General features: G+C 37.0%; 1 protein-coding gene across 1 annotated transcript; it reads left to right on the top strand.

Annotated features, from left to right (window-relative positions):
• The first annotated feature begins 2,260 nt into the window (after positions 1-2,260).
• LOC21402174 (protein FORGETTER 1) lies at positions 2,261-26,079 on the top strand. The gene is made up of 32 exons (XM_024163038.1): positions 2,261-3,009; positions 5,369-5,434; positions 5,632-5,805; positions 5,884-6,014; positions 6,208-6,284; positions 8,263-8,444; positions 8,964-9,041; positions 9,698-9,830; positions 11,408-11,468; positions 11,557-11,638; positions 12,597-12,725; positions 12,823-12,966; positions 13,093-13,192; positions 13,284-13,412; positions 14,025-14,095; positions 14,168-14,340; positions 14,451-14,544; positions 20,734-20,831; positions 20,915-21,050; positions 21,190-21,296; positions 21,698-21,793; positions 21,919-22,006; positions 22,104-22,224; positions 22,401-22,506; positions 22,588-22,711; positions 23,402-23,479; positions 23,567-23,685; positions 23,887-23,940; positions 24,023-24,125; positions 24,464-24,592; positions 25,557-25,668; positions 25,779-26,079. Exons 1-32 carry the CDS (start codon positions 2,488-2,490, stop codon positions 25,808-25,810), a joined length of 3,849 nt encoding a protein of 1,282 aa, XP_024018806.1. The 5' UTR covers positions 2,261-2,487; the 3' UTR covers positions 25,811-26,079.
• Positions 26,080-26,208: the final 129 nt, after the last annotated feature.

Here is a 26,208-nt window from a genome sequence, read left to right as displayed (position 1 = left end):
TCTTAAACTTAAATTCAATTTAATGAACATTATTTTTTCTATTCTTAAAAACGCCGTAATTTTTTCGTTTTAATTCTGATTGAGATGATTTTTTTCCTATGCGTTCACAATGAAAATATGAATAAAATTCATCCATATACCCTATTAAAATTTTCTATCGCCGTTGAGTTTTTATTAAAATAATATCTAAATACAAATTTAAATTTTGACATACCCAAACACATACTCAAATAGATTCTCAATTCAAACCATACTTCAAATGTGCACATCCAAACACAAACTCAAATTATCACTTCAACTCGAGTTATAACTCAAATTTAACTCAAGATCTACACTCAAATTATATAACTAAAAAATGCAACCGATCAAGCCCTAAAGCACCTAAAAATCACCATTTTGGACAACCACATAATGAATCGTAGCCATTTATCCACTGTTTCATAGAACAAAAGAAAACATAAAGGCATTGTTTATTTCACTGATTTGAGTTTTCAATTTTAATTTTACTACAGTTAAAAGCTCTCATAAAAAGTAACATTTAATTTTTTCTATTACAATTTAAAGTTCTCATATAAAATAGATATAGAGGAAAGAAAGGACAACAAGAAGCGCCAAAATAATGTGTGAAGGACTACAAAAAATTAACAGTATAGCTCTCACCCACTATTTTATATATGGCCCCGTTCATTTCTCTAATTCGAGTTTTGCTACAGTAAAAAGCTCTCATAAACAGTCGCATCTAACTTTTTTGCTACAGTAAAGGCTCTCACATAACATCACATCTCAATTCGAATTAAAAACTCGAATTAGCGAATCGAATGGGTCAATATTTGGATTTAGGATTAGAATTTAATATTAAGATAATAATAGAATTTAGGATTAAAATTAGGATTTAGATTTAAGCTTTAGGATTAAAATGTGTATACCTCCTATATTTAACTACAAAATAATAAGCAATAACCTAAAGAAAAAGAAAAAGAAAAAAAATTAGATCTATAGTATTGTTGTGTAAGGAACTCAATACAAATTAGTTAGAAAAGAGTTTAATTAACATTTTAAAAAATCACCCACGCAATTACATTAATATGTAATAGGATAGAGGATGAATAATATATATAAAAAGGAAAAGGAATGAAGAAAAAGGAAAGGAAAAAAAAAAAGTGAAGCACCGGATACGATGCGTTTTTGACGACTATGGGAAGAATAGTAGAGCCAATATACGCTCTTTTATATATTTAGAATTAGGATTAGGATGTTGATGTAAATTTTCTCTAAACAAAAAGTTTAGGCCGTGTTTAGAATTGATTCTGTTTTTATTTTTCATATTTTTCAAGAAAGAAAAAATAAAAACGTTTTTAAAACGACGTTTGACACAATAAAGATAAAAAACAGAAATGAAAACCATTTTTTGATTTAGTGTAAAATGAGAGAGAAATGAAAAATGATTTTTAATCGTTTTTTATTTTTTATTTTCGTTTTTTCCTCTCTCGAGCAGAGAGAGAGAGAAAGATAGACATTACTAAATTTTTTTACATTAAAAACAATCTCTTGATAAAACTACAAAACACATTTTTAAAAATAATTTATGTATGAGATTGAAAACGTTTTCATTTTTATTTTTAACAAAAAATAAAATCATTTTAAAACGGGTTCTAAACGCACCCTTAGTTTCTTTTATTGATATATTATTCTCTTGGAAGTTAGATATGAATTCATGTTCTCATCAAAAGGTGAATTTTGATTCAACATTATGTAGACATAAATAAATACAACATATTAAGAAAATACATACATTTTGGTCGGCAAATCAAATAGAAAATTAAGTAAGTAGTACACATGAATATAATAGTGAAAATTCACATATGAAAGATAAAAATCATGATTTTTTAAATTATGTCAAGTGCAAACATTGTGTCTAAAATTGTCAATTTAATAATGTTATTAACTATTAAACTTTAATTACAACTTATTTTAATATTTAGAGTGCATCTTGTTAAAGTTAAGAGAATGTTTAGTAGAAAGATTCTCCAACCAAACGTCCTCTAATTGTTTAGGGTTTAAATTGTTAAAAGCGAATAATTTGAAGTAGAAGCGTGTAATTTACATTCAAATAAAAAAAGCAGCGTTCAATTTATTCAAATTTTACACTCAAAGATAGAGGTCACGTGGAAAATGCACGTGCGCATCGTCATGAGTCACGACTCACGTCGATGTTAGTTAAGTGCTAGTAGAGAGGGAGAGCAATGCACCGGGAAAGAGAGAACAAAAAAAAAAAAACAAAAAAACGGAAAAGAAAAAAATCAAAACAACAGAGAGAAAAAGGAGGAGAGAGAGAGAGAGAGAGAAAAAGGGGCGTGGGAAACCCTCCCTCGCAATTCCCAAACCCAAACCCTTTCACATTTGGCGCCCAATTCTCTGCGATTTCACCACCAATCCCAATCCCAATCCCAATCCAAGCTCCATTCATTCTCCCGATCGGATTCCGCCATGACTCAGCCTCCGCCGCCTCCGGCAGTTCCGCCGGGCCCTCCTCCTCTTCTTCCGGGATCCGTCGCGGCAGGCGGCGGCGGAGGCGTTCAGGTGCGGTGCGCCGGATGCCGCTCGATCCTGACGGTGGCGGCGGGTGTTACGGAGTTCGTCTGCCCCACCTGCAAATTGCCCCAAATGCTGCCGCCGGAGCTCATGAGTAGGGCCCACCACCACCAGCAGCCGAAACCCCTGTCCATCGCTCCTCCTCTTACGCCGCCTCTGCCTCTTCCTCCCGCTCCTGCGCCTTCGGTTCCTCCGCCGCCTTCCCACGTGCCGGCGCACGGCATCGATCCGACGAAGATCCAGCTTCCTTGCGCCAACTGCAAGGCCATCCTCAACGTCCCCCACGGCCTCACCAGGTTCAATTGCCCGCAATGCTCCGTTGATCTGGCCGTCGACGTCTCCAAGCTCAAGCACTTCTATCCTCCTCCGCTACCACTTCCGCTTCCGCCTCCTCCGCCTCCCGAGGAGGTCAACGAGGTTCGTTCAATTTCTATTTCATTTATCCTTTTTCGGTCTTTGTACGCCAATTATGCAATCTCTAGGGATTTCAGTTTCTATTAGCGAACAATTCAATCGGCTCTTTTAGGAGGCTTGTTTTGTAGGGGGAGGAGAAAAAAATTGTATAATCTAGGTGAGGACCTCTCTCTTATTGGGTTTTGTACGGAATTATGGAGTCTGTGGTGTTCAATCAATTTTTTTTAAGGATATATTTTAGGCTCAGTTTGGGATCATTGTGCTTTTGAAAGACAACTATATTCTACTTTTAGTAAAAAAGTTTGAGTGTTTCAATGTACATTTATTTTTTGTAATCATAGATGGAACAAGTCTCCAAATTCAAATAGCGGATACTATATATGGACATTTTATTTTAAGAACTTCACCGTTAAGGACTTTGTAAAGTATGATACGAATGTATTTCAGGCTTTGTTCAATAAGTTTTGTTAATCACATTACGAGCACTTGCTATTTTAGATAAGTAGGTACTCTTACTCAAATTATAGTCATATAGAATAGGAACTAAAAGGAAGGGCAGGAAAAAAAAAAGAAGAGGTGGGGCCTTTTCATCTGTCGCCGCGAAAGCTGGGCCCTTCAGCTGCATTGTAGAACATTCAACTTCCTTAGCTTTATGTATCTAAATTACAAGAAGTAAATGAATATGGGGATTCGTTTCTGAATCGCCTGATTTTGGCTTAACCATTATAAGTGTACGCCAGCCATATCTCTGTTGAAATTAAGGCAAAATGAACTAGTTCTATGCTTGGCCTGAGTACTCATAGAACTGCCAACCCACTGTCTAAGGCTATACAAGATGAATTTAAGCTTATAAAACTGTCAGCCATGATATCCTTGTAGTACCTTTCAAGTTTGAGTGAAGCTGAGGAGCTGAGAAGTAGAAGTAGAAGTAGAAGTAGAAGTGCATTAATAATGTTTTTTATTTTTTTATTGAAATGGTCCTCAACATTGACAATACCAAACATCTCCATAAAACCTTGGCCCTCTTGTTGGAGCTGAAACCCCCCATATTGTCCACCATTAGTGACCCTAGAATGGGCAGAAATACTGTTTTTGCATAGTTCACTTTCCATCCCCTTCAGGCTCTTTAACTTGGATCTTATTACTACTACTATTTATATCATTAATGCCAAACATGATGTTAAGAATATGGGAAAAGAAGATTGGACTCGGGCTGTAATTGTGCAAAATATAGTATTGTGAAATATGAGAGAATGAATATGAATTCTCATTGATTGAATGAATAAATTTACTGAGTATTAGAAGACTATATAAGAATACACGCCTAGACTAGAAAGAAAATAATCTATGCCTATTAATCTCATGATTCCAGGGATATCAATAAAAATATTCTACATACTAATTTAGTCATAGTAATCAGGAAACTAATTACAATTTACAGTTGTATTTTCCCACACTCCTTATCAAGTTGGAGAATAGGTGTCTTCCATTCTCAGCTTGGAAATAATCTCATGAAAGGTTGTAGTATTGAGTCCCTTAGTTAAGACGTCTGCCAGTTGATTCCCCGAAGATATGTATGGTGTGCAGATTAGACCACTTTCCAATTTTTCCTTGATGAAGTGTTGGTCTATCTCAGTGTGTTATGTTCTGTCGTGCTGAACATGATTATGAGATGTCTTTTCAATTACTTGTTTGATTACAAAAAACTAATCAGGAAACTAATTACAAAAAATCAATTACAATTTACAACTGTATTTTCCCACATATAGCTTCTAGGCAGCGTTGCCTAAGTACTTGTTTGATTTTAAGTTGGTAGCTTAATGACTTAATTGTCCAAAGCTAATAGGGATATAAGGCCCGGGATGTAATAATTGATAAGAAGGATATGCGTGATGGCTTAATGTCTGGCATCAAATAAAGGTCTGGATTGAAGTCAACACACTAAATGCTTTTGTTTTGAAGAAGTATCTTTTCTTTCGTGCTTACTCATGGAAAATTAATCCTAAAATCCTCTCTAATAAAGTAATAAATAAAACAATGTTTACCTTTTCGGATGATCAATGTTTTAAATCATCTTAGAATTTCTTTTTTCTTTTTTTATTTCATTAATTTATTTTGAGCTTTTGTACAGATTATGCATAGTTGTTATTTCAAAGAGAGAGTAAATAGTCACGTCGTTGGATACATTCCTTTAGTTGATTAGATGTTAAGCAACTGAAAAATCTCTAACTTTTGATATTTGTAAAAATACATCTGTTTCGATGTGTTTTGAAGTTTTGATTAATCTCCTTTTCGAATAGTTTTCTAGACTGCTATTACCTTGCTTTTTTCCCCCCCTCCCTTTTACTTGTTAATTTGTCAGGTAGCCATTGAAGTGGAGCGGGAAGAAGATGAAGGAGGAATGGCGGGAGAAACATTTACAGACTATGTGAGTATCTTATTCTTGAGCCTTTCTGATTGAAGGCTTTTTTTTTTTTGCTTGTTTTTGTTTTATTTTGTTTTTTGTTTGTTTCTTTTTTTTTTTTTAAATGAGGAATTTTCTTTTTACTTTCATGTTTGGACTTGTTAGTTGAAACTCTGGAACTGGCATGTTGAATAAGTTTATGTGGATATGATTTCATGCAGCGCCCTCCAAAACTATCTATAGGACCTTCCCATCCGGATCCTGTTGTGGAGACATCTTCCTTGGCTGCTGTACAGCCACCTGAGCCTACTTATGATCTGGAAATCGGAGATGAATTGGAAATATCCAAGGCTTTATCTTGTTTGCAGATTGAGACATTGGTTTATGCTTGTCAGGTTGCTGCTAATGCCAAACATAAGGTTAACAAGTTCGTATCTGGTTTTATGGAATGATTTAGTTTGTTTCCATGACAGAGACACCTCCAGCGACTACCTAGTGCCGCTAGGGCAGGATTCTTTATTGGAGATGGAGCAGGTGTGGGTAAAGGTCGAACAATTGCAGGGTTAATTTGGGAAAATTGGTATCATGGGAGGAGAAAAGCATTGTAAGTTTTAAGTTGCACCTCTTTTTTCTTTTTTCTTTTTTTTTTTTTTTTTTAATTTCTCTTTCTTAAAATGTATGAGATTTCATTTTTTTCCCATTCAAAATTCTAGACTATGCACACCATCTGGCTTGAATTCACGTTTTCTAACTCCTCTTGTATATTTTTTCTCTCTGTTTCTATTGACTTGGCATAGGTGGATTTCTGTTGGTTCAGACTTGAAGTTTGATGCAAGAAGAGACTTGGATGACGTGGGTGCTACATGTGTTGAAGGTAAAAACTTATTTTTGATCACCTAGACAGATATTTTTATGTGAAATTTATTTGGTTTTCAATTTTTCTGTCAGAAAAGGTTAATTGGATTATGGTAATTTAGAATATTTCTTATAAAGGCTTAGGCCCATAACCATTTAGTTCGCGGATTCAAATTGGGGTGATTTGAACAGTACAATTTGAAAAGTGTTGTTCAAATTGCAATCTGAATTGGTGTTTGGATGTGCATACAGACTATCAATTTGAACAAGAAAGAAAATCTAAATATGTGTTTGGATAGATATTGAAAACGTTCATTTGAAAACTGAATGGTTTTATAACAAATTTAACAAAACCTTAATGCCCATGATAGATTAATAGGGTATAAAGATAAGGTTTTATTCCTCTCTTCGCTCTGAACGCATCGAAAGAAAAATTGTCTCAATCAGAGATGAAACAAAGTAGTTATGACATTTTGAAGCTTTGAGTTTTATAAAGTAGAAGAGAGAAGAAAAAGAGATTCTTTTGAGTTGAAATGGTTTGAATGGTTTGAATTTAGAGGGGGTGGGGGATTGCGTGGACTTTGAGTTGGGGGAATTCATCCGAATTGGAATTCAAATTCGAGTCCGAACAAATAGCAATTTGCACCAAAAAATAACTCGGAGAGGTTTTTTTTTTTGTTTTTTTTGTTTGAGTTGTTAAGACAAATATGCCCTTAGTTTTTCAACTTAGTTTTTGAAGTTGTAAAGTTTTCATTTTTTAATGAAATTAGTATTTAGCGCGCGCATCATTTGAAATAATGGTTATATAATTTTTTTTAAAGAGAAAGAAATGGAAAAAAGGGACGTAAACGAAAGAAACGAAGGCAAAAGCGGGAAAAGATCTGAAGTAAAAGACATGAAAAAATTTAACAAACATTCATGAAAAATTTATTTATAGAACAATTTATAAACAAAAAACAAAGATTAAACAATTTGTAAACAATTTATAGAGAATTTTGTTTTTTTTAAATAAGTTAACAATTTCTTTTGCTTTCATTTTATAACAATTTATTTATTTATTTATTAGCGAATGCTATGTTGACATGTTGTCACTTATTTTGTTGCGGTTTAAATTAATCATATTTTGTTTTGTTAAATTTTTTTAATTTAATAAGTTGTGATTTTATTTTAATTTAGTGTATTTTTGTTAAATTTTATTTTTATATGAATTACTTATAGCATTTTTATCTGCGTAACATCGGAAACTTGGTGTCAAAACAGTGTTAAAATAGATAAAATTGGACTACAAAGCACTCCAGAATAAGCAAATAAATATAATAACTAACAATTAGAAAATAAATAAATTTTATTTTTATCTGAATTATTTATAGCATTTTTATCTGAGTAGTACTAGAAATTTGGTGCAAAAGGGTGTTAAAATGGTCAAAATCGGACTACGAATCACTACAAAATAAATAAATAAATAAAAATAAAATCGGTATTTTTTTCAGGCCGTCGGATCACAAAGATCAATGGCCAAGATTAGCGCGCCAAATTTTTTTCTCCACCCAAAAAAAGTAACGAAACGTTTCGTTACAAACCCCAAAAAAACCCATTTATTCTTAGTTATGTTGTATAGATATAGATTTTCTTAGTTTTCTATCCAAATCCAAAAAAAAAGAGAGAAAAAAATGGTGGAAGCAGAAGATTGAAAGTATTATGGGAAAGACATTGTATTACTTTTCTGATAAAGTATTTAATCATCTTACCAAGGAAAAGTTCCCTCGGTGTATTATGTGCTCTTAACCATGGACTAATCATCCTAAATTGGCTGGATGTTATCGGAAGATGGATTTTCTTGGGTTTTTCTTCATTCTGTTTTTCCTTTTCTATAGTTTTGTCATTATTTTCGTTTTGCCTTGAGGATTCCTCATCCTCTTTCTTAATTGATTATTATCAATGAAAAGGTTTTTTCTTATAAAAAACTGTGGACAAATATGTATTTGTTACTGTTGCAGTTCATGCATTAAACAAGCAGCCATATTCTAAGCTTGATTCAAAGTCGGTTGGCATAAGGGAGGGAGTTGTGTTCTTGACGTACAGCAGCCTCATTGCGTCCTCTGAGAGAGGTCGTTCTCGTATGCAGCAGCTTGTTCAGTGGTGTGGACCACACTTTGATGGTCTCGTTATATTTGATGAGGTATTGCATATTCGTAGGTGATGCAGTGGAATGGAATAGAATAAATGATGAAAAACTCTTTTAAGGAGTTAAGATAGAAAATACTGTAAAATAGCTCTGACTTTTGTAGTAGTAAAAAAAAATTGGACAGAATTACAAAAGTAGGCCTATTTATATGCTGGAAAATCCTACTCTTTTTAGGAATCCTAATCCAAGTTTAAAAAAAAAACCCCTAAATATAAGAATTATAATTATGCTAATTCTGAGGATAAGATAAATATTTTTATTATAAACAACCCGAGAGCAAGATAAAATAAATCCTAATACTAGAAAAACAATCTAAATTAGATCCTTATACAATTCAAACTTGTCCGACATCAATAGGTCTTGCTTTGTATTATATGGTACATCATCATACGTCAATAGGTCTTACCGTATGTTTTCAAGTGGCTTTTTAGCTTTTAAAGGTGAACGTAATAATTCCAGGATTTCAATATATTCTTCTTTATTCATGCCGATGATGAAATGGCTTAATTGCAGTGCCATAAAGCCAAAAATCTGGTACCTGAGGCTGGAAGTCAACCAACACGAACTGGTGAAGCGGTTCTTGAAATTCAGGTTTGTCATTTATGCTGAAATTTCAAACATGTATGCCACCTATGTGGGTTTTGTTTTGTGCGTGTATGCTTTTATTTTTTTCTTCTTCAGAAAACAAACGAATAATGTATATGCAACTCTAGAAGAATAGCATTCTTAAGGTGATGGAAGTTGTTGTACAAGATTAATATCTCATGCAAGTTGCAGCCTAATCAAACTAAACCTTGGCTATTGAGTTAAAATTTGTTAAACTAGTTCTCTTTGGACGTTTAACCTATTCGTGCCCAATTACTTTGATGAGGGAGGCTCATTGTGAGGATAAATTCTTGATTGCATGATTTTTTTTTCTCTGTGCGTCACATGGGTGTACCTCCCTCAGTACTTTAGACAGTAGTATAAATCTGTTTCAGCAATTACTTTCTGTGCCAAAAATGAGATCTTTACCATGGTTAATTTCCCTTTCCTGTACTGCCACTTCTCCATCCCGACACCAACATATTCATATTACTTGAGCGACACACATGGGTCTTTACCTTGTATAATTGCAACAGCAACCAGTTTTCGTCTTGTCCCCAATTGGGGGATTGTAGGCAATTTGTAATGTGTTGTGGCGGAAAACTGGAAGAAAATAACTTGGGATTGTCTTAACTCTGAATGTTTCATTTGTAATATCACAGGCTCGACTTCCTGAAGCTCGTGTTGTTTACTGCTCAGCAACTGGTGCATCGGAACCACGCAATATGGGTTATATGGTCCGTCTTGGCCTTTGGGGACCTGGAACATCTTTCATTGATTTTCGAGACTTTTTAGGTGCAATTTTTTCTTATCTTACTTGCTTCTTGTTCAAATAATTATGTTATTGTGAAAACAGTATTGGAGAGTAAAAAATAGTAATCTCTCTTCGTTGAATAATAAATGTAGAATTACACTCTCATTGTAACCTAGATTAAGAGCTTTGTTCTTGATTTTGGATTCTTTCCTGTCTTTGGTAGACTTTTTGTCCCTCTCCTTGTATTTGACTTTTTATTAGTATAGGCTGTTTCTTATCAAAAAGGAAAAAAAAATTGGAGGTCCTAATAATTCCTATCTTATTCTGATAACTATCCTAATATTCTATAATCTATTATGATAACTAGAATTCAATTTTATTTTTTCGATAATAAAACTTCTTTTCATTGACAAAAGAATCAAATACAAAGTAAAGAGGATTAGGAATCCTCAAAAGCAAAAAGACTAAATACATGTCTTTTTGTCATTTTAGAGCTGGAAATAAATACATGTATTTTGCTCTTTTCTTTCTTCTTTCTTTGAGTTGGAATTATTATTGTTGTAGCTTCTATTTTAGATTTGAGTTTCCATTTTTCTTTTGTTTCCTTTCTGTGTTCTTTCGTTTTGTGCCCGGGTCTATATTTTTTCAAGAAATTGTACACATCTCATTAAAAAAGCAATTAGGCCCTCTATAAGACTTCTGATACAATTTCCGAGTAGATATGCCCTTGAAGGTAAAGTACAGTAGGGATATGAGTTACAGGAGGTTAGTTGATGATGAAATATTGGTTTAAGGAGGTTACCGACAGCAAAGTTTTGTTGAAAGAGTAAGAAACAGAACCTTGTTAAGCTTAAAAGACCGATTATACTTGTACATTTTTGTTTGTTTGTTTATATTCCTTTCCAAGACCTCGAACGTTCATATGCCATAAATTTCATTTGAGAGGTTTTGACAAAACTGAACGCCAAGCAAGGTCTGCCTTGGAACGAACTAGATTCCAGTTCTTCGAATCCAAAGATAAATTAAAATAATATTTGCAAGTTGTAAGACAATGTGCCTTATGAAAGGATCTATCTTGTGGCTGCCTTCGGTTTCTCTCTCACCATAATTTTTACTCGTGCAGTTGTTTTCATTTCTAGGGTTTCCCTCAATGGCATTTTCTTTTCAGAAGTCTATATGAGATTATATAGAGATCCGGATGTTGTGAAAGCTGTGATCTTTAATAGGTTTAGTGTCCATTCATTCGCTTCAATTAGTATAACTCATGTTTGACTCGGGTCCTTCATGCTACATTTACCCATTGCAACATATTTTGATTTCATTAGGTAATTTGGTTGCTCAGATGACATCATTACCTTCATCATCACTTTGAATCTCGATGGTTTTAGTGGCTTTCTGTGGTGTATTGTATTAGTGTCTGAATGTGATTTTGTTGGTGCTTGTCTGTGTTGTATGTGAAATAGTATGTCAATATGTTTACAAAGGGAAATTAATTTGTTACAATCGCCATTCGTTAGTGTTTCTTCTCCTGCTCTTTTTTTTCGTCATCTAATTCTTTCTTTCTCCAGCACGTCAACTTTTATTTTAACTAATTACTTTTGGCGACAAACTTTTGCAGGTGCTCTTGAAAAAGGAGGTGTTGGAGCCCTTGAACTTGTTGCCATGGATATGAAAGCGAGGTTGCAAAGGATAAAATATTCCTTTATATGATATTTGAAATTTGATAATAGGATGTATTGTAATATATCATATCCTTTTCTATTTCAGGGGAATGTACGTATGTCGTACACTTAGCTACAAAGGGTCAGAGTTCGAAGTTGTTGAAGCACCATTAGAACCTGAAATGATGGTAAATTGCACTTATTTGGCCTACTTTGTGAGGGAAAAATTTAAAAATAGAGCCCTATTGGAAAAATTTTGGCGGTACAGGATTTTTTTACTTTTATTTTTGGTCGTAATAAATGGACAAGAGAAGAGGGAGAAAAGATAAAGAGGAGATGACTCTAGGTCTAAGTGGCAGTGATTTATTGTTGTAATACTGACGCTTGCAGTCAACACTAAGGGTTGACTAAGCTGAATTGCGAGACTATGGTAACTAAAGTGTATGCTTTTTTCCAATAGTACTTAAAAGGATAATTACCTTTGTGATATGTGACAAGTATATTATTGTTGTTTTCTAATAACGTATAACACAATTATTGACTTGTTTCATAATGACCACATCAGATAAAACCAACACATGATGAGTAAGATGTGAGCCACACCTTTCAAGACTTTTTATTCTTTTTTGTCCTCTTTGGTTTTGGTTTAAAATTATAGAATGTTGAAAACATTGGCTTTTAATTCAAAAGAAAAAGTACATAATTCAAATACATGTACTTCTCTATGTGTATGTGTATATGTATATGTATTGGCCATTTCATAACACAGTTTCCGGTAACTGAGATCTCTTCTATTATCTCCTTAAAATTGCTTTTTTCTTTTACTAATCTCTCTTGGCGCTTATAAAAATCTTTTGAAGTTTGGGACGTTTTCATTTCATCCTAGACTTGCGTTCTTTCTGTTTTTGGCAGCTGAAAGTTGCTACATAAATTTTTAAAGACATATACACTTCTGGAGGGCTGATTAGTTGTTTGGTGCATAGTCTTTCTATGTTGGAGACAGTTATATTAGTTTGTTATAAGTTGAATATGGTGATAAATCTTTGCTTGTATTTAACAGAGATGTGAAGTCTTTCTCGTTCGTCATTTGATATCTAAACTTAGACTAAGATTTTAGCTGACTTATATTACATAATTTCTTTGTAGGAAATGTACAAAAAAGCAGCAGAATTTTGGGCAGAGTTGCGTGTGGAATTACTAACAGCTAGTTCTTTTCTTACTAACGAGAAACCTAATTGTAGTCAACTATGGAGATTATATTGGGCAAGTCATCAGGTAAATATTTAGCTTAATTTTTACTTGGGTTGTCTCTTTCAATTTTGTCTACTTTTTTGCTATCCTTTTTATTTGTTTGTCCCCAATTCTTTTGTAGCGTTTCTTTAGACATATGTGTATGTCAGCTAAGGTGCCTGCTGCTGTAAGGCTGGCTAAGAAAGCATTGCAGGAAGATAAGTGTGTGGTTATTGGTCTTCAGAGTACTGGAGAGGCACGTACCGAGGAAGCAATTACCAAATATGTGGGTAGATTTTGTTTTGTGTTATTCGGCATATGAAAGCCCTATTCAAAATTAAGTACTAGAGTTATTTATTTGTTTATTTATTTTTTCCCATTTATTGTGACATATGAATTGTTTGCTGAATAGGGGCTTGAACTTGATGATTTTATATCTGGGCCTCGAGAGCTGCTGCTGAAATTTGTCGAAGAAAATTACCCTTTGCCCGAAAAACCCGAACCTCTCCAAGGTTTCTATGTGGTTCCTACTATGTTTTTGAACCAGTTAACTTTCCTATAGAAACTGTATACAATATACATTTTTTTTGGAATCTTTTGTAGGAGAAGAAAGTGTAAAGGAGCTCCAGAGGAAGAGGCATTCGGCGACACCTGGGGTTTCAATGAAAGGGAGAGTGAGAAAAATTGCAAAGTGGAAACCTGATAGTGATGATGAAAGTGAATTTTCTGAGTGTGAGTTATTGAAAAACTCAACTGTTTTGTGGATATCATGGCTTTTCAGACCTCACACACAAACACACACACACACACACACACACACACACACACACACGAGAGAGAGAGTATAACATAAAACTCAAGTTTTTGCTACAGTGTTTTCTCTCACAAAAATTTAAATTCAATTTTTTCTGCTATGGTGTTTTCTCTCCCATGAATTTACTTGTAGAGGATTTGAGAGGAGAACAAGAACTCAACGAACTCAGTATTCAAATCAATCATTAACATTCTCATAAACACAAATTTCCTATTTATAGGAGCCAAATCCTGGAGAAAATATAATTCCTAATATTTTAAATAATCCTATGAGATGAATATAATCTCAGTAAAATCCTAAATAAAGATAAAATATATCCTAATAGATTACTAATCAAATATAATTTAAAAATGTAATCGTCTTCCATATCATTTTCTACGGGTTTTGAAAAACTGACTCAGACTAGTCTTAACCGAAAAGAATCATGAAGCAACAGATATTAAATTTTCTTCCGCATCAGCATTTTAATTTCATTGCACTACAAGTATTGAATCTTCAGAGCCTGATGATGAGTTTGTTTGATAATGCAGCTGATTCTGGTAATGAATCTAACGAATCCGATGACGAGTTTCAAATATGTGAGATTTGCAATTCTGAAGAGGTACATTCTTTTGGATCTGTTAAGCGTTTTTGGACCCTGCAGTTTAATTAATGATACAATCCTTTTCTGCAGGAAAGAAAGAAATTGCTCCAATGTTCTATCTGTGGTAAACTTGTCCATCCTGCGTGTCTTGTTCCCCCTATGGCAGATTTAGTCTCAGGAGATTGGTCATGTCATTCGTGCAAGGAAAAAACTGAGGAGTATCTTCAAGCAAGACATGCCTATATAACTCAAATGTTAAAGAGGTTCGTATTTTAAAAGTTCCACATTTTAGCGGTGTAGAGTATGTTGTGCTGTGCAGTCTTGTTGTATCATAATTTTAAGAGATTAATACATGGTTCTAGTATCATGTCAGGTATGAAGCGGCTTTGGAGCGTAAATTACATATATTGGAGTTAATTCGTTCGATGGGTCTTCCAAATAATCCTTTAGATGATATCATCGATCAGGTATTAACCAAATAACTTGATCTCTCTCCTTCTCTCTCTCAATTGATACCTTTTCTACCACAGTGCATACATTTTCTTTTTGGTAGTTTCCTATGCCAATCTTCAGAAATTCTCATTTCTTTTGAGCAATAACACCCAAATCAATCTAAAACAGCAGTATTCCTAATCATCTTCTTTCTTGGATTGTTTCCATAAGAAAATTCAATGAAAAAAGAAGAACTATTCTTTTATGGATTGGCCAAAAATTCCGAACTTATAATTTTAATAGCTAAATCGTTTCTTGATCAGTTTATCACAGAATTTTATTGAGTTACTGTATCAATTGTGACATTCCAGCCTCAGTTTGTATATTAGGCACAGTTTATTATGACACTATCATGCATTATATTGAACTTCTCCTTTGTGTTGCGACCAGCTTCATTGAGAATAACAGAATACCAGGTCTATATGTTATTTCTATCGAAGCTGGCGCCTTCGGGTCATGTCATAGGGTGCATTTGATAAGAGTTTTTGAACATTGATGAAACTGTTGATCATCTATTTTTGCAGTCCCTTTGCTCATAATATTTGGTGCTTGCTACTTAGGGAATTGGGGATTCGTGGGTATTTCCTATGAGCTGTAAAGAACTTTTTGAATCTCATTTCTGGTATGGACCCGGAGAGAGACGAAAACATTTGGGGTTTGTAGCAGTCTTGTGGGGGATTTGGTTGAAGAGAAATTGAAGAATTTTTTGGAGCGTGAGGAGCAGAGCACTGTTGTACGGGATACAATTAAATTTTGGGTTGCTTTATGGGTTCACGGAGAAAAAGGATTTTTGTAGTTTGCTTTTCTCCGACCTGTTAGAGACTCGGGCTCTATTTTGTGCTAGTTTTTTGTTTGTACCAGGACAGCTCATCCTCTTTTTTATTTTTTATTTTATTATTATTATTTTTTTGTACATAGTTTTTATTTTCAATACAATTTTGTTTCTTAAAAAAAAAGAAAAATAATGATGGGTAAAAAGCACAATTATTGGAATTAATATGAAGGATATTGTGGTCCAGGATTTAGCCTTGGATGTTGGGTGTGAGGTGTGGAAGGGGCCGTTAAAGTTAAAGTATTTGGGTCTACCTTGGGAAGAAATCCACTCATTGGAATTCTGGACACTGGTGATTGGAAGGGTGTCTTAGAGACATGATGGACGGAAGAAAGCTTCATGACTCTCATTCACTTTGTCTTGGCTACCATTCTGACTCACTGTATGTCCATTTTAGGTTACCTTGTTCTGTGGCTGTGATTTTTCAAAGATGATGAGAGAGTTCCTTTCGAATAATCACCAGTGGAAATAGTTGGGTAGCTTAGTTGCATGGAATAGAATGATAGTGATAAGCCTCCCGTGCGTTATACTTATGTTAGGAGGAGGTGCAAGGGCTTATCGGATGGTAGGATGATGGATGGGGCTGAGTCAGCAAGTGAAGGGAGGGAGAAAGAGGCTGAGTCAGCAATCAATTAGTTAGTTAGTTAGTTAGTTAGTTAGACTTGTAGGATGAAGGATAGTGTGTATAAATAAGTCAGGGGTAGAGTAAGGAGGTTACGAGAAATTACTAGACTTTCAGAAGAAGTTTGTAGGAGAGCACGGGATCTCTCGAAAATCCCCATACCCTTGTTGTAACCAATTCGTCCGCCATTGTTGATTCCTTAGTTCCATTAATACAAATTCCTTTTCAATAGCCTAATCGATTGTCAAATTGGTTTGGAGTTTATCATTTGGTGTCAGAGCGTAAGGTCTGGGAATGACGAGGCGCACCGACGATCGTGAGAAGGAGAAGACGGAAGGAACTCGGGAGGAATTCCAGAAAGAAATTGACGGAATTCGAGAGGATTTGAAGAAGATACCTAGACTTGAGCAAGGAATGGAGATGTTGCTCGAGAGGCTGGACAAGTTGATGAGGCGGAGGGAATCGGTCGATCAGGAACCACTGTGGCCCGCGGAAGGTTCGGCCGCGGTACCACCGGCGCCGAGGGAGGAATTACACCGGGAAGTTGGAGCTCGCGCAGAATTCAGAACGCGACGAGTGGAAATGCCAGTTTTTGATGGAGACAACCCTGACGGTTGGATCTTTCGTGCCGAGAGATTCTTTGCCATGAATCGGATGACGGAAAGAGAGAAATTGGACGCCGCGGTGGTGAGTCTGGAGGGAGAAGCCTTGGCGTGGTTTCAGTGGGAGGATGGTCGTCGGCCGATTCGTAGTTGGATGGTGATTAAACTAATGATCTTGGAACGTTTCCGTCCTACGCAGGAGGGAAGTTTGTGTGAGAAGTTTTTGTCGCTCTGACAGGAGACGACGGTGAGGGAATACCGGCGGTAGTTCGAAGTGTTGGCGGCGCCTCTATCGGAGCTCTCGGAGCAGGTTATGGAGAGCACATTTGTAAAGGGGCTGAAACCAAACATTAGGGCTGAAATCAGGCTGATGAAACCGGTGGGATTGGGCCAAATTATGGTGGTAGCCTAGCGGGTGGAGGAGCGTAACCAGACTGTATGCGGGCCAAGAGTTCCAGGCCCACAAAGCTCACAAAATATGCCCGGGAATAGAAACGGAAGTGGGTATTCGACATTCTCAAGGCAAAGGGGAGGCCAAAGCAGCTCTGGAGTGGGAGCTGGAAACACGAGAGTGGCGGTGGAGAGGAACCCCGCCGCGTCGGAGAAGAGGATGGGACTTGGTGTCGGTGGCGGCGCGACGACTTTTCGCCGTTTAACTGACGCAGAACTGCAGGCGAAGAGGAAAAAGGGCCTATGCTACCGCTGTGATGGAAAATACACTTTTGGCCATCGATGTCCCAACCGGGAATTGCAAGTTCTGATAGTTAGGGAGGAAGAAGAAGAGGACCGTGAGATGGGAACTGTGGAGATAGACGAGGAAGGGAACGAGCAATCGTGGGAAGAGGAGGTCGTGGAGTTGTCACTCAACTCGGTGGTTGGTCTCACTGCTCCGAAGACGATGAAACTCAGAGGTGTCGTAAGGGGAATCGAGGTAATTGTCTTGATCGATAGTGGGGCTACCCATAATTTCATTTCTTGTAATTTGGTGAAGAAATTAGGGCTCTCTGTAGACCAAACGACTGGTTACGGGGTAGTCATGGGGACAGGGGTCTCGGTAAAAGGTGAGGGAGTTTGCAAGGGGGTGATGATTTCCTTGCAAGGGGTTGAGGTGATGGAGGATTTCTTACCTTTAGACTTGGGTAGCTCAGATATAATATTAGGAATTCAGTGGTTGGAAACGTTGGGGGTTGTCATGGTGAATTGGAAGTTGTTGCTTATGAAATTTAATGTGGGAGGACGGCAGGGTGCAACAATTTTTTCTAAGATTGATCTTAAGTCGGGGTACCATCAAATTCGGGTTCGAACGGAGGATGTGCCGAAGACGGCGTTCCGCACCCATGAAGGACATTATGAGTTTTTCGTTATGCCTTTCGGCTTAACGAATGCCTCGACTACCTTCCAATCGCTCATGAATGAGGTTTTACGCGCTTTTCTTCACAAGTTTGTGCTAGTATTTTTCGATGACATACTTATTTACATCCACACGTTGGAAGAACATGAGCACCATCTTGCACAAGTATTGGAAGAGTTGCAGCGCCACCAATTGTTTGCCAATGGGAAAAAGTGTAGCTTTGGTCAACGTTCAATAGAATACCTTGGACACATTGTGTCCGACCAAGGGGTATCAGCGGATCCTGCCAAGGTTTCAGCCATGTTGAAATGGCCACTTCCTGCTAACTTGCGGGAATTAAGAGGCTTCTTGGGGTTGACTGGTTATTATAGGAAATTTGTGGCGGGGTATAGTCAAATTGCTGGTCCTCTAACCAACTTATTGCGGAAGGACTGTTTCCAGTGGGACGCAGGGGCAGCCCAAGCATTTGACCAACTCAAGCATGCTATGACACAGGTGCCGGTCTTGGCCTTGCCAGATTTTACTAAGCCTTTTGTACTGGAATCGGACGCATCCAGTTTCGGAGTGGGGGCGGTTTTGATGCAAGACCAGTGGCCTATAGCATTTTTCAGCCAGGTTTTGTCAACCCAAGCTCGAAATAAATCGGTGTATGAACGTGAGTTGATGGCCTATTGTTTTAGCTGTCCAAAAGTGGCGGCCATATCTCTTAGGACATCATTTTGCCATCCGGACCGATCAAAGAAGCCTTAAATATTTACTAGAGCAACGCGTAGTGAATGTGGAATATCAGAAGTGACTCACTAAACTACTGGGGTACGATTTTGAGATTCAGTACCGCCCGGGGGTTGAAAATCGTGCGGCGGATGCTTTGTCCCGACACCAAGCCGACTCAGCAAATATGCTCACTTCATTGGCCTTAGGCACCCATTTTCCGCAGAGACGGTGGCACACAAGTCCGTTCAAGAAGTGGTTCGTCTTCATGGCGTACCCCGCACGATTGTGTCGGACCGGGACCGTATTTTCCTTTGTCACTTTTGGACAGAGCTTCATAAACAGATGGGCACCATTCACTCTCGCAGTACCGCATATCATCCCTAATTTGATGGACAGACGAAGGTAGTCAATCGATGTGTTGAAACGTATCTACGTTGTTTTACTTTTGACAAGCCTGGGAGGTGGCACAAGTGGATGGCATGGGCGGAATATTGGTATAACACTTATTTCCACACTTCCATTCGAATGACACCATTCCAAGCCGTGTATGGTCGAGCTCCCCCTCCGTTGCTACGTTATGGGGTAGGGGCATCGCTTGTGGACTCCGTGGAACGGCAGTTGATGGACCACGATGCGATGTTGGACCTCCTCAAGTTCCACCTTCTGCGTGCCCAGCAGAAAATGAAGGCTGTGGCTGACAGCAAGCGGCAGGAGGTTTAGTTTGAGGTGGGCGACTTGGTTTACCTCAAGCTTCGACCTTACCGCCAAGTGTCGTTGGCACGGCGGCGCAATGAGAAGTTAAGTCCTCGTTTCTATGGCCCTTATGAAGTCACCCACCGCGTTGGCCCCGTGGCATACCGGTTAGCTTTGCCCAGTGACGCTGCTATACATCCTGTCTTCCACGTTTCGCAATTGTGCCGGGCAGTCGGCCAGGACCAGGTTGTTTCTCCGTTGCATCTGCAGCTGTCACGTGACTTGGAGTTCCAGGTCGCACCAGAGGCAGTGCTCGGGGTGCTCCAGAAGCTTCATGGTGGTAGTATGGAAATGGAGGTGCTAATTCGTTGGGCGGGGCTGCCGGAGCATGATGCTTCCTGGGAACCGTTTGACGTTGTGGCTGTCCAGTTTCCCTATTTTCACCTTGAGGACAAGGTGCGTCTTTGGGGCGGGGGTAATGATAAGCCTCTCGTGCGTTATACTTATGTTAGGAGGAGGCGCAAGGGCTTATCGGATGGAAGGATGATGGATGGGGCTGAGTCAGGCAAGTGAAGGGAGGGAGAAAGAGGCTGAGTCAGCAATCAATTAGTTAGTTAGTTAGTTAGTTAGTTAGACTTGTGGGATGAAGGATAGTGTGTATAAATAAGTCAGGGGTAGAGTAAGGAGGTTACGAGAAATTACTAGACTTTCAGAAGAAGTTTGTAGGAGAGCACGGGATCTCTCGAAAATCCCCATACCCTTGTTGAAATTACTAGACTTTCAGAAGAAGTTTGTAGGAGAGCACGGGATCTCTCGAAAATCCCCATACCCTTGTTGTAACCATGATTCCTTAGTTCCATTAATACAAATTCCTTTTCAATAGCCTAATCGATTGTCAAATTGGTTTGGAGTTTATCAGATAAAAAGCCAGAAGAAAGAAGGTAGGGAATGGGAATGGGAAATTTGAAGATGAAGAATGTGGCACTTAGTACATCTTAAATTTTTGAACTGCTACTTAGTATTATCTAGGATCACCACTTTGTGTAAGTTACCTGGCTGTCTGCATCTTTAATTTTTCAACTGCATTATTTACCCGGATTACCTTTACTTGTCAACCTTAGTATTTATTGTTTATGAATTATACAACCGCTCGTCCCCTTTTGTATTTGCTTCTTTTTCATAATTAATACAAGTTGCCTGTTTCTTATTAAAAAAAAAAATACAGCCATTAATAACTTCTTTTACTGCAATTTATCAACTTTTATTCTGTTGGCCAATTTTAAGTGTTTTTTATGTTTTATTGTTGCTTACTATGCCTTTTGACCACATGTCTAATTATGTCCTTGGCAGCTGGGCGGCCCTGATAAAGTGGCTGAAATGACTGGTAGGCGTGGAATGCTTGTAAGGGCCTCTAATGGAAAAGGTGTAACTTATCAGCAACGAAACACGTGAGTTACAGAATAAGTTGCCTCTCCTGTGTATTTCAGTTCTTCTCAACAAGTCTGAGTAACTATTTGCTTTATTACTTTAGGAAGGATGTTACCATGGAGATGGTCAACATGCATGAGAAGCAGCTTTTCATGGATGGTAAGAAGTTGGTTGCTGTAATTTCTGAAGCAGGATCAGCTGGTGTTTCTTTGCAAGCAGATAGAAGAGCAGCAAATCAAGTATGTCAGATATTATAGAACTTCTATCTTTCATTTCTTGCTGCTTAGTCATCCTGGAATGTTTCCATTACAGTTCAGATATGCACTCATTCCCTATTTGTTTTTTTCTCGTTATCTTCATTTATTATTTTTATAACAGAGAAGAAGGGTCCATTTGACATTAGAACTTCCATGGAGTGCAGACCGTGCAATTCAACAGTTTGGAAGAACTCATCGCTCGAATCAAGCATCTGCACCTGAATACAGGTGACTAGAGTATATGTTTAATCAGATTTGTTTTGTTCTTTCTAAGTTATTATTACTTTATTAGAATAATTAAAAGAAAACAAGTCCCCCACTTATTCCAAGGAAAAGAATTTGCAGGACAGGTGGAGGGTTGGGGGGTCTGTTAATTGGTTTAGATGTAGTGCAAAAGTTTCCTAATCATTAGGTGGAAATTAAGCATCAAATCATATCTTGCTGCTTTATAATAGTCTGTGTGTCCATTTGACCACTAAATGCCCTTTGAGCGAAAAGCTATATTTGAATGGTCCTCCTTTGTTAATTATTAAGTGGTATATGCTGTAACAGATGCAGCAATAGCGACTTTCAAAATTGTTTGTGGATGAGTTCCTATAAATTAATCTATCCCTTTATTTACTATGCAGACTACTTTTTACTAATCTTGGTGGAGAACGACGCTTTGCATCGATTGTTGCCAAGAGATTAGAGTCTCTCGGAGCCCTAACACAGGGAGATCGCAGGTTAAATTTAGATCTGTTTTTGGTATTTTTCGTTCTCATTGAGCTACAGGAGTATGACTTGTAAAATTGTCTTCATTGAGTAGTCAGCTATATTCTTTCTCACTAGATGGTCGGATGAACTGCAGGGCAGGACTGTCTTTAAAAGAATACAATTATGATAGTGCTTACGGAAAGAGGGCACTGGTGATGATGTATAAAGGAATTATGGAGCAGGTTTATATAAACTCTTCTGGAAGAGGATATCTCTGTCACCTGGTAGATTAAGTAATGAGCTAATTGTTTTGAAGAATAACTAATTCTCAGTTTTCAGGATGTTCTGCCTGTTGTACCTCCTGGATGCTCATCCGAAAAGCCGGAAACAATCAAAGATTTTATTGCAAAGGCACAGGCTGCTCTGGTTGCAGTAGGAATACTTAGGGACAGTGTTGTTGGTACTTATTTGGAGAATAATTCTGTTAATATTTGAGTAAACGTAGCTGCAAATATATCAATGTTTGTTGATATCCTTTTCTGTGAAATATATCACCCTGCACTGCTGTTTTAATCCCTTATTTCTTTTCTCCTAAAATTGACCCAATAATGTAGTTTCGTCCCCTGTTTGATGCAGGTAAAGATTCCGGGAGGATAACTGGTCGAATTGTTGATTCTGACATGCATGATGTTGGTCGTTTTCTTAATCGCATATTGGGACTCGTGCCTGATATTCAAAATAGGTTTGTGACATGTGAGTTTGAGAGTAGTTCCTTATTGCAGTAGGAATCATGATTACAATGCTGAATATATATAATCCACAGGCTTTTCGAGTTATTTGTCAGCATCTTGGATCTTCTTGTTCATAATGCTCGGATTGAGGGGAATCTGGACTCTGGGATTGTTGATATGAAAGCTAACAGTGTGGAACTACAAGGAAAACCGAAGGTCAACTGTCTTCCTAAATCTGTTGCTTCTCTCTCTCTCTCTCTCTCTCTCTCTCTCTCTCAATAAAGAATACAACGAGAAAAGAGGATGACTTCTGGTTGACCAAAATAAGACACAGAAAATATAGAAGATAGAGATAAAAATTAAAGGAAAACGAAAAATTCGTATGGCATTTTGCTTTACTTTCAAAAAGAGGCTCTTTTTCAAAATAGGTTTTTTTTTTTTTAGTATGAAAATGAAAATGAGAATTTTTTGGGAATGGTGCTGAGGTTGTTTTTGAAATTGCTTTTGGTTATTTTTTTTAGAGCTTGTTTTGGGTATAAAAAAAAGTGAATTGCGTTTAGATATATATTAAAAAGCGTGTATTAAGTTATAACTTAGAAAATGATAATGAAAATAGGAAAACAACTGTCAGCCATTTTCTATTTTCTTAGCAAAAACCATTCTGTCATTTTTGTTTTCGTTCTTGTTTTCAAAGTATTTGCTAACCAAACACGGTTTAGAGACAATTTTCATTTTATTGCCTGAAAAGACATGTAAAAACGTTTTCAAAAACATATGAAACTGATTCCAAACAGCACCTAAGTTTTTTGTTCCCCCCCCCCCCCCCCCCAAATGAGATACTCGATTTCCTACACATCTTTACGTGGTTTACCTATCTCATTTTGTTACCTCGTAATTATGTAGCAGACTGTCCATGTTGATGAAATGTCTGGGGCTTCGACAGTGCTTTTCACTTTTACTTTGGATCGTGGGATCACGTGGGAGGTATATGTATATTTGTATTTTACTATCTGAATGACATGTGTTACTTGTTAAGTCAGCACACATATACTTACGAATTTACTGTAATAGTCTGCAAGTACCATTCTAGAAGAAAAACAAAAGGATGGGCTCAGTTCAAGCCATGATGGATTCTACGAATCAAAGAGGGAGTGGTTGGGAAGACGTCATTTCATTTTAGCATTTGAAAGGTGAAAGTTAGTTGCTTAGGCCTGATTTAATCTCTCTCTCTCTCTCTCTCTCTCTCATGTAAACTCTGAGCTCTGTTCTGTCCCTTTATTGTCCATGCATATAACTATTGTCATACATCATGTTTTTGAAGATGCATTTTGTGCTTCGAGTGGCATGGTCTACTCATTTCTCAATGATTTTCCTCTTAAATTACATTTCAGTTCTGCTCCTGGATTGTACAAGATAGTCCGTCCTGCTGTTGGAGAGTCACTAAGGTATAAAAATCTTGAATTTACTGGGCTCCATGATGCTGTATGATTATAGCCTGTATGTTGATCCTCTAGTTGCATTATGCAGGGAAATGCCTTTGGCAGAGCTGAAAAGCAAATACAGGAAAACTTCATCTCTAGAGAAGGCTCGCAGTGGCTGGGAAGCTGAATATGCCGCTTCGTCCAAACAGGTACGGTTCTCGATGACGTTAATTTAAAACGGGTCTGGCATTTTCCTTCTCTTTTTCTGGGAATGCTTTCTGCTACCTTTTAGACTAAATATTTGCTATAATTTATGGGTATGACCTGTGTGCTAAGCATGCACATCTTAGAGAGATTTTCTAGTTTACAAGATGTTGAAATTAAGTGTCTTAAATTTTATGTTCACTCGTTAATATTGTCCAAGATCTTAGTTAATGTTGTCCTGACCTCATTAACAGAATCGTCTAGTAGATTTTATTTCTGCAAGTGCTCCTGTTTGTAAGTCTTGTTGTTGTTATTTAAGAGTTTGTTCAACTTCTTTGTGCAGTGCATGCATGGTCCCAAATGTAAGCTTGGCAACTTCTGTACTGTTGGCAGAAGACAACAGGAAGTAAATGTTTTAGGTGGCCTCATACTTCCTGTCTGGGGCACCATCGAGAAGGCCCTTTCGAAGCAGGTAATTTGATTCCATAAGCTTTGCTTGAGATTTTATGTCTACTTGATGCTGTAATCTACGAGAGGAAAGTACAACTAGGTGTTATATATGTAGAACTTACTCAATAGGATGGGGCAAATTGTTAAAATGGACAAATTGTTAAAATGGACATTCTTCTCTTCTCACTCTCTTCATTTTTCCCCTTTTCTGTTATGGTTAAATGAACATTTGTTTATACGTACGAAAGGTCTGTCAATTATTTAAATTGGAGCAGTGTGCTTTTTCAACAATGGAAAAGATCCCATTATCTGTGCAGGGAAAGCGCCACTTTTGCTCGACTCTCTATTTTATTCTATTACTTTATTCGTGTTTTCATCTTCTTCTTTGGGCGTAGAATAAGGATAAGACGTTCAATTGTTATTACCACCCATCTCCATTTTGTGCTGTAGTGTGTTGCACCACACGATTAATTTTTTTTGGTACATGAATAGATTCTGCTTTCTTACCTTGTCAATTCTTTTTTTTTTTTCATTTTTTTTTTATTTTTTGCCTTTTAATTAATTTTCAACTGAAAGAATTGAATCTCATATGACATATATACATGATTGAGTTATTGATCGCGGCATTTTCTCGCGCCAATGGGAAATTAGGGTGACAAACATTGCTGTATGCTTGCTTCTCTTTATTGCGATTGTCTGCTTCAGTGTTGGTTTATTTTTTCTATTCCATACTTGTCAGTATTATGTTTCCAGTAATATCGAGTATAAGGAGTCTACTTCTATGGTACCTGGTTTTTGTTTATTTTTATCAGTTTTTTTAACTTAAAAGGGTGTTTGGTAATTGTCATTAACCTAGTAAATATCTTGATTGTTTCGACTTATTGGTGAAAAGATTGGTCCTTTTGTTGAGCACCCTCGTAGCACATATTGATGAAAAGTTTGGTCCCCTCGGCTCTAACTCGTCATATTGCTGTCATCTTTTACAGGCCCGCCACAGCCATAAGCGGCTTCGTGTTGTACGAATAGAAACTACTACAGATAACCAGCGAATTGTTGGACTATTTATCCCAAATTCAGCAGTTGAAACAGTGCTTCAAGGTCTCTCTCTCTCTCTCTCTCTCTCTGTTTCCTTGGTAATTTTATAGTACCATTGCTTGCATTACTTTTATTATGAGTAAGTAATTCTTATGTGAACGTGGATATTGCAGATCTAGCATGGGTTCAGGATATCGACGATTGACATGAAGAAGCTGTATTTTGATCAAGTGGGTAATTGGTTGTAGCTATCAGACAAGTAGCAAAGATTGCTCGTGGCAAAAAGAATTTTGCACCTGCTTATTGCTTCCAGACTATGTTAAATAAAAAATAAAAAAAAAGAAAAAGAAAAGAAAAGAACAATCCCATATCCACGCGAGAGAAGATTCTGCAACCCTCGATCGAATGCAACAACTGTGCAGCCATTCACTTCGATTTTTGTTTTATATTGGCTCCATTTTTTGGCCCTATAATTTTGTACAATATCAATGTTGTCATTGAATGCTAGACATTTCAGATTATTAGGCTTTGTATTTATACTTGAAAGTTAATCTACAACTAATTTTTGTATGAAACACTACAATTTATCGTTCAAATGATGGA

Source organism: Morus notabilis, unplaced genomic scaffold (genome assembly GCF_000414095.1).
Source record: "Morus notabilis unplaced genomic scaffold, ASM41409v2 Scaffold666, whole genome shotgun sequence".
Taxonomy (NCBI): domain Eukaryota; kingdom Viridiplantae; phylum Streptophyta; class Magnoliopsida; order Rosales; family Moraceae; genus Morus; species Morus notabilis.
Note: the sequence above shows the minus strand (reverse complement) of the source record. Positions and strands in the feature narration are given on the sequence as shown.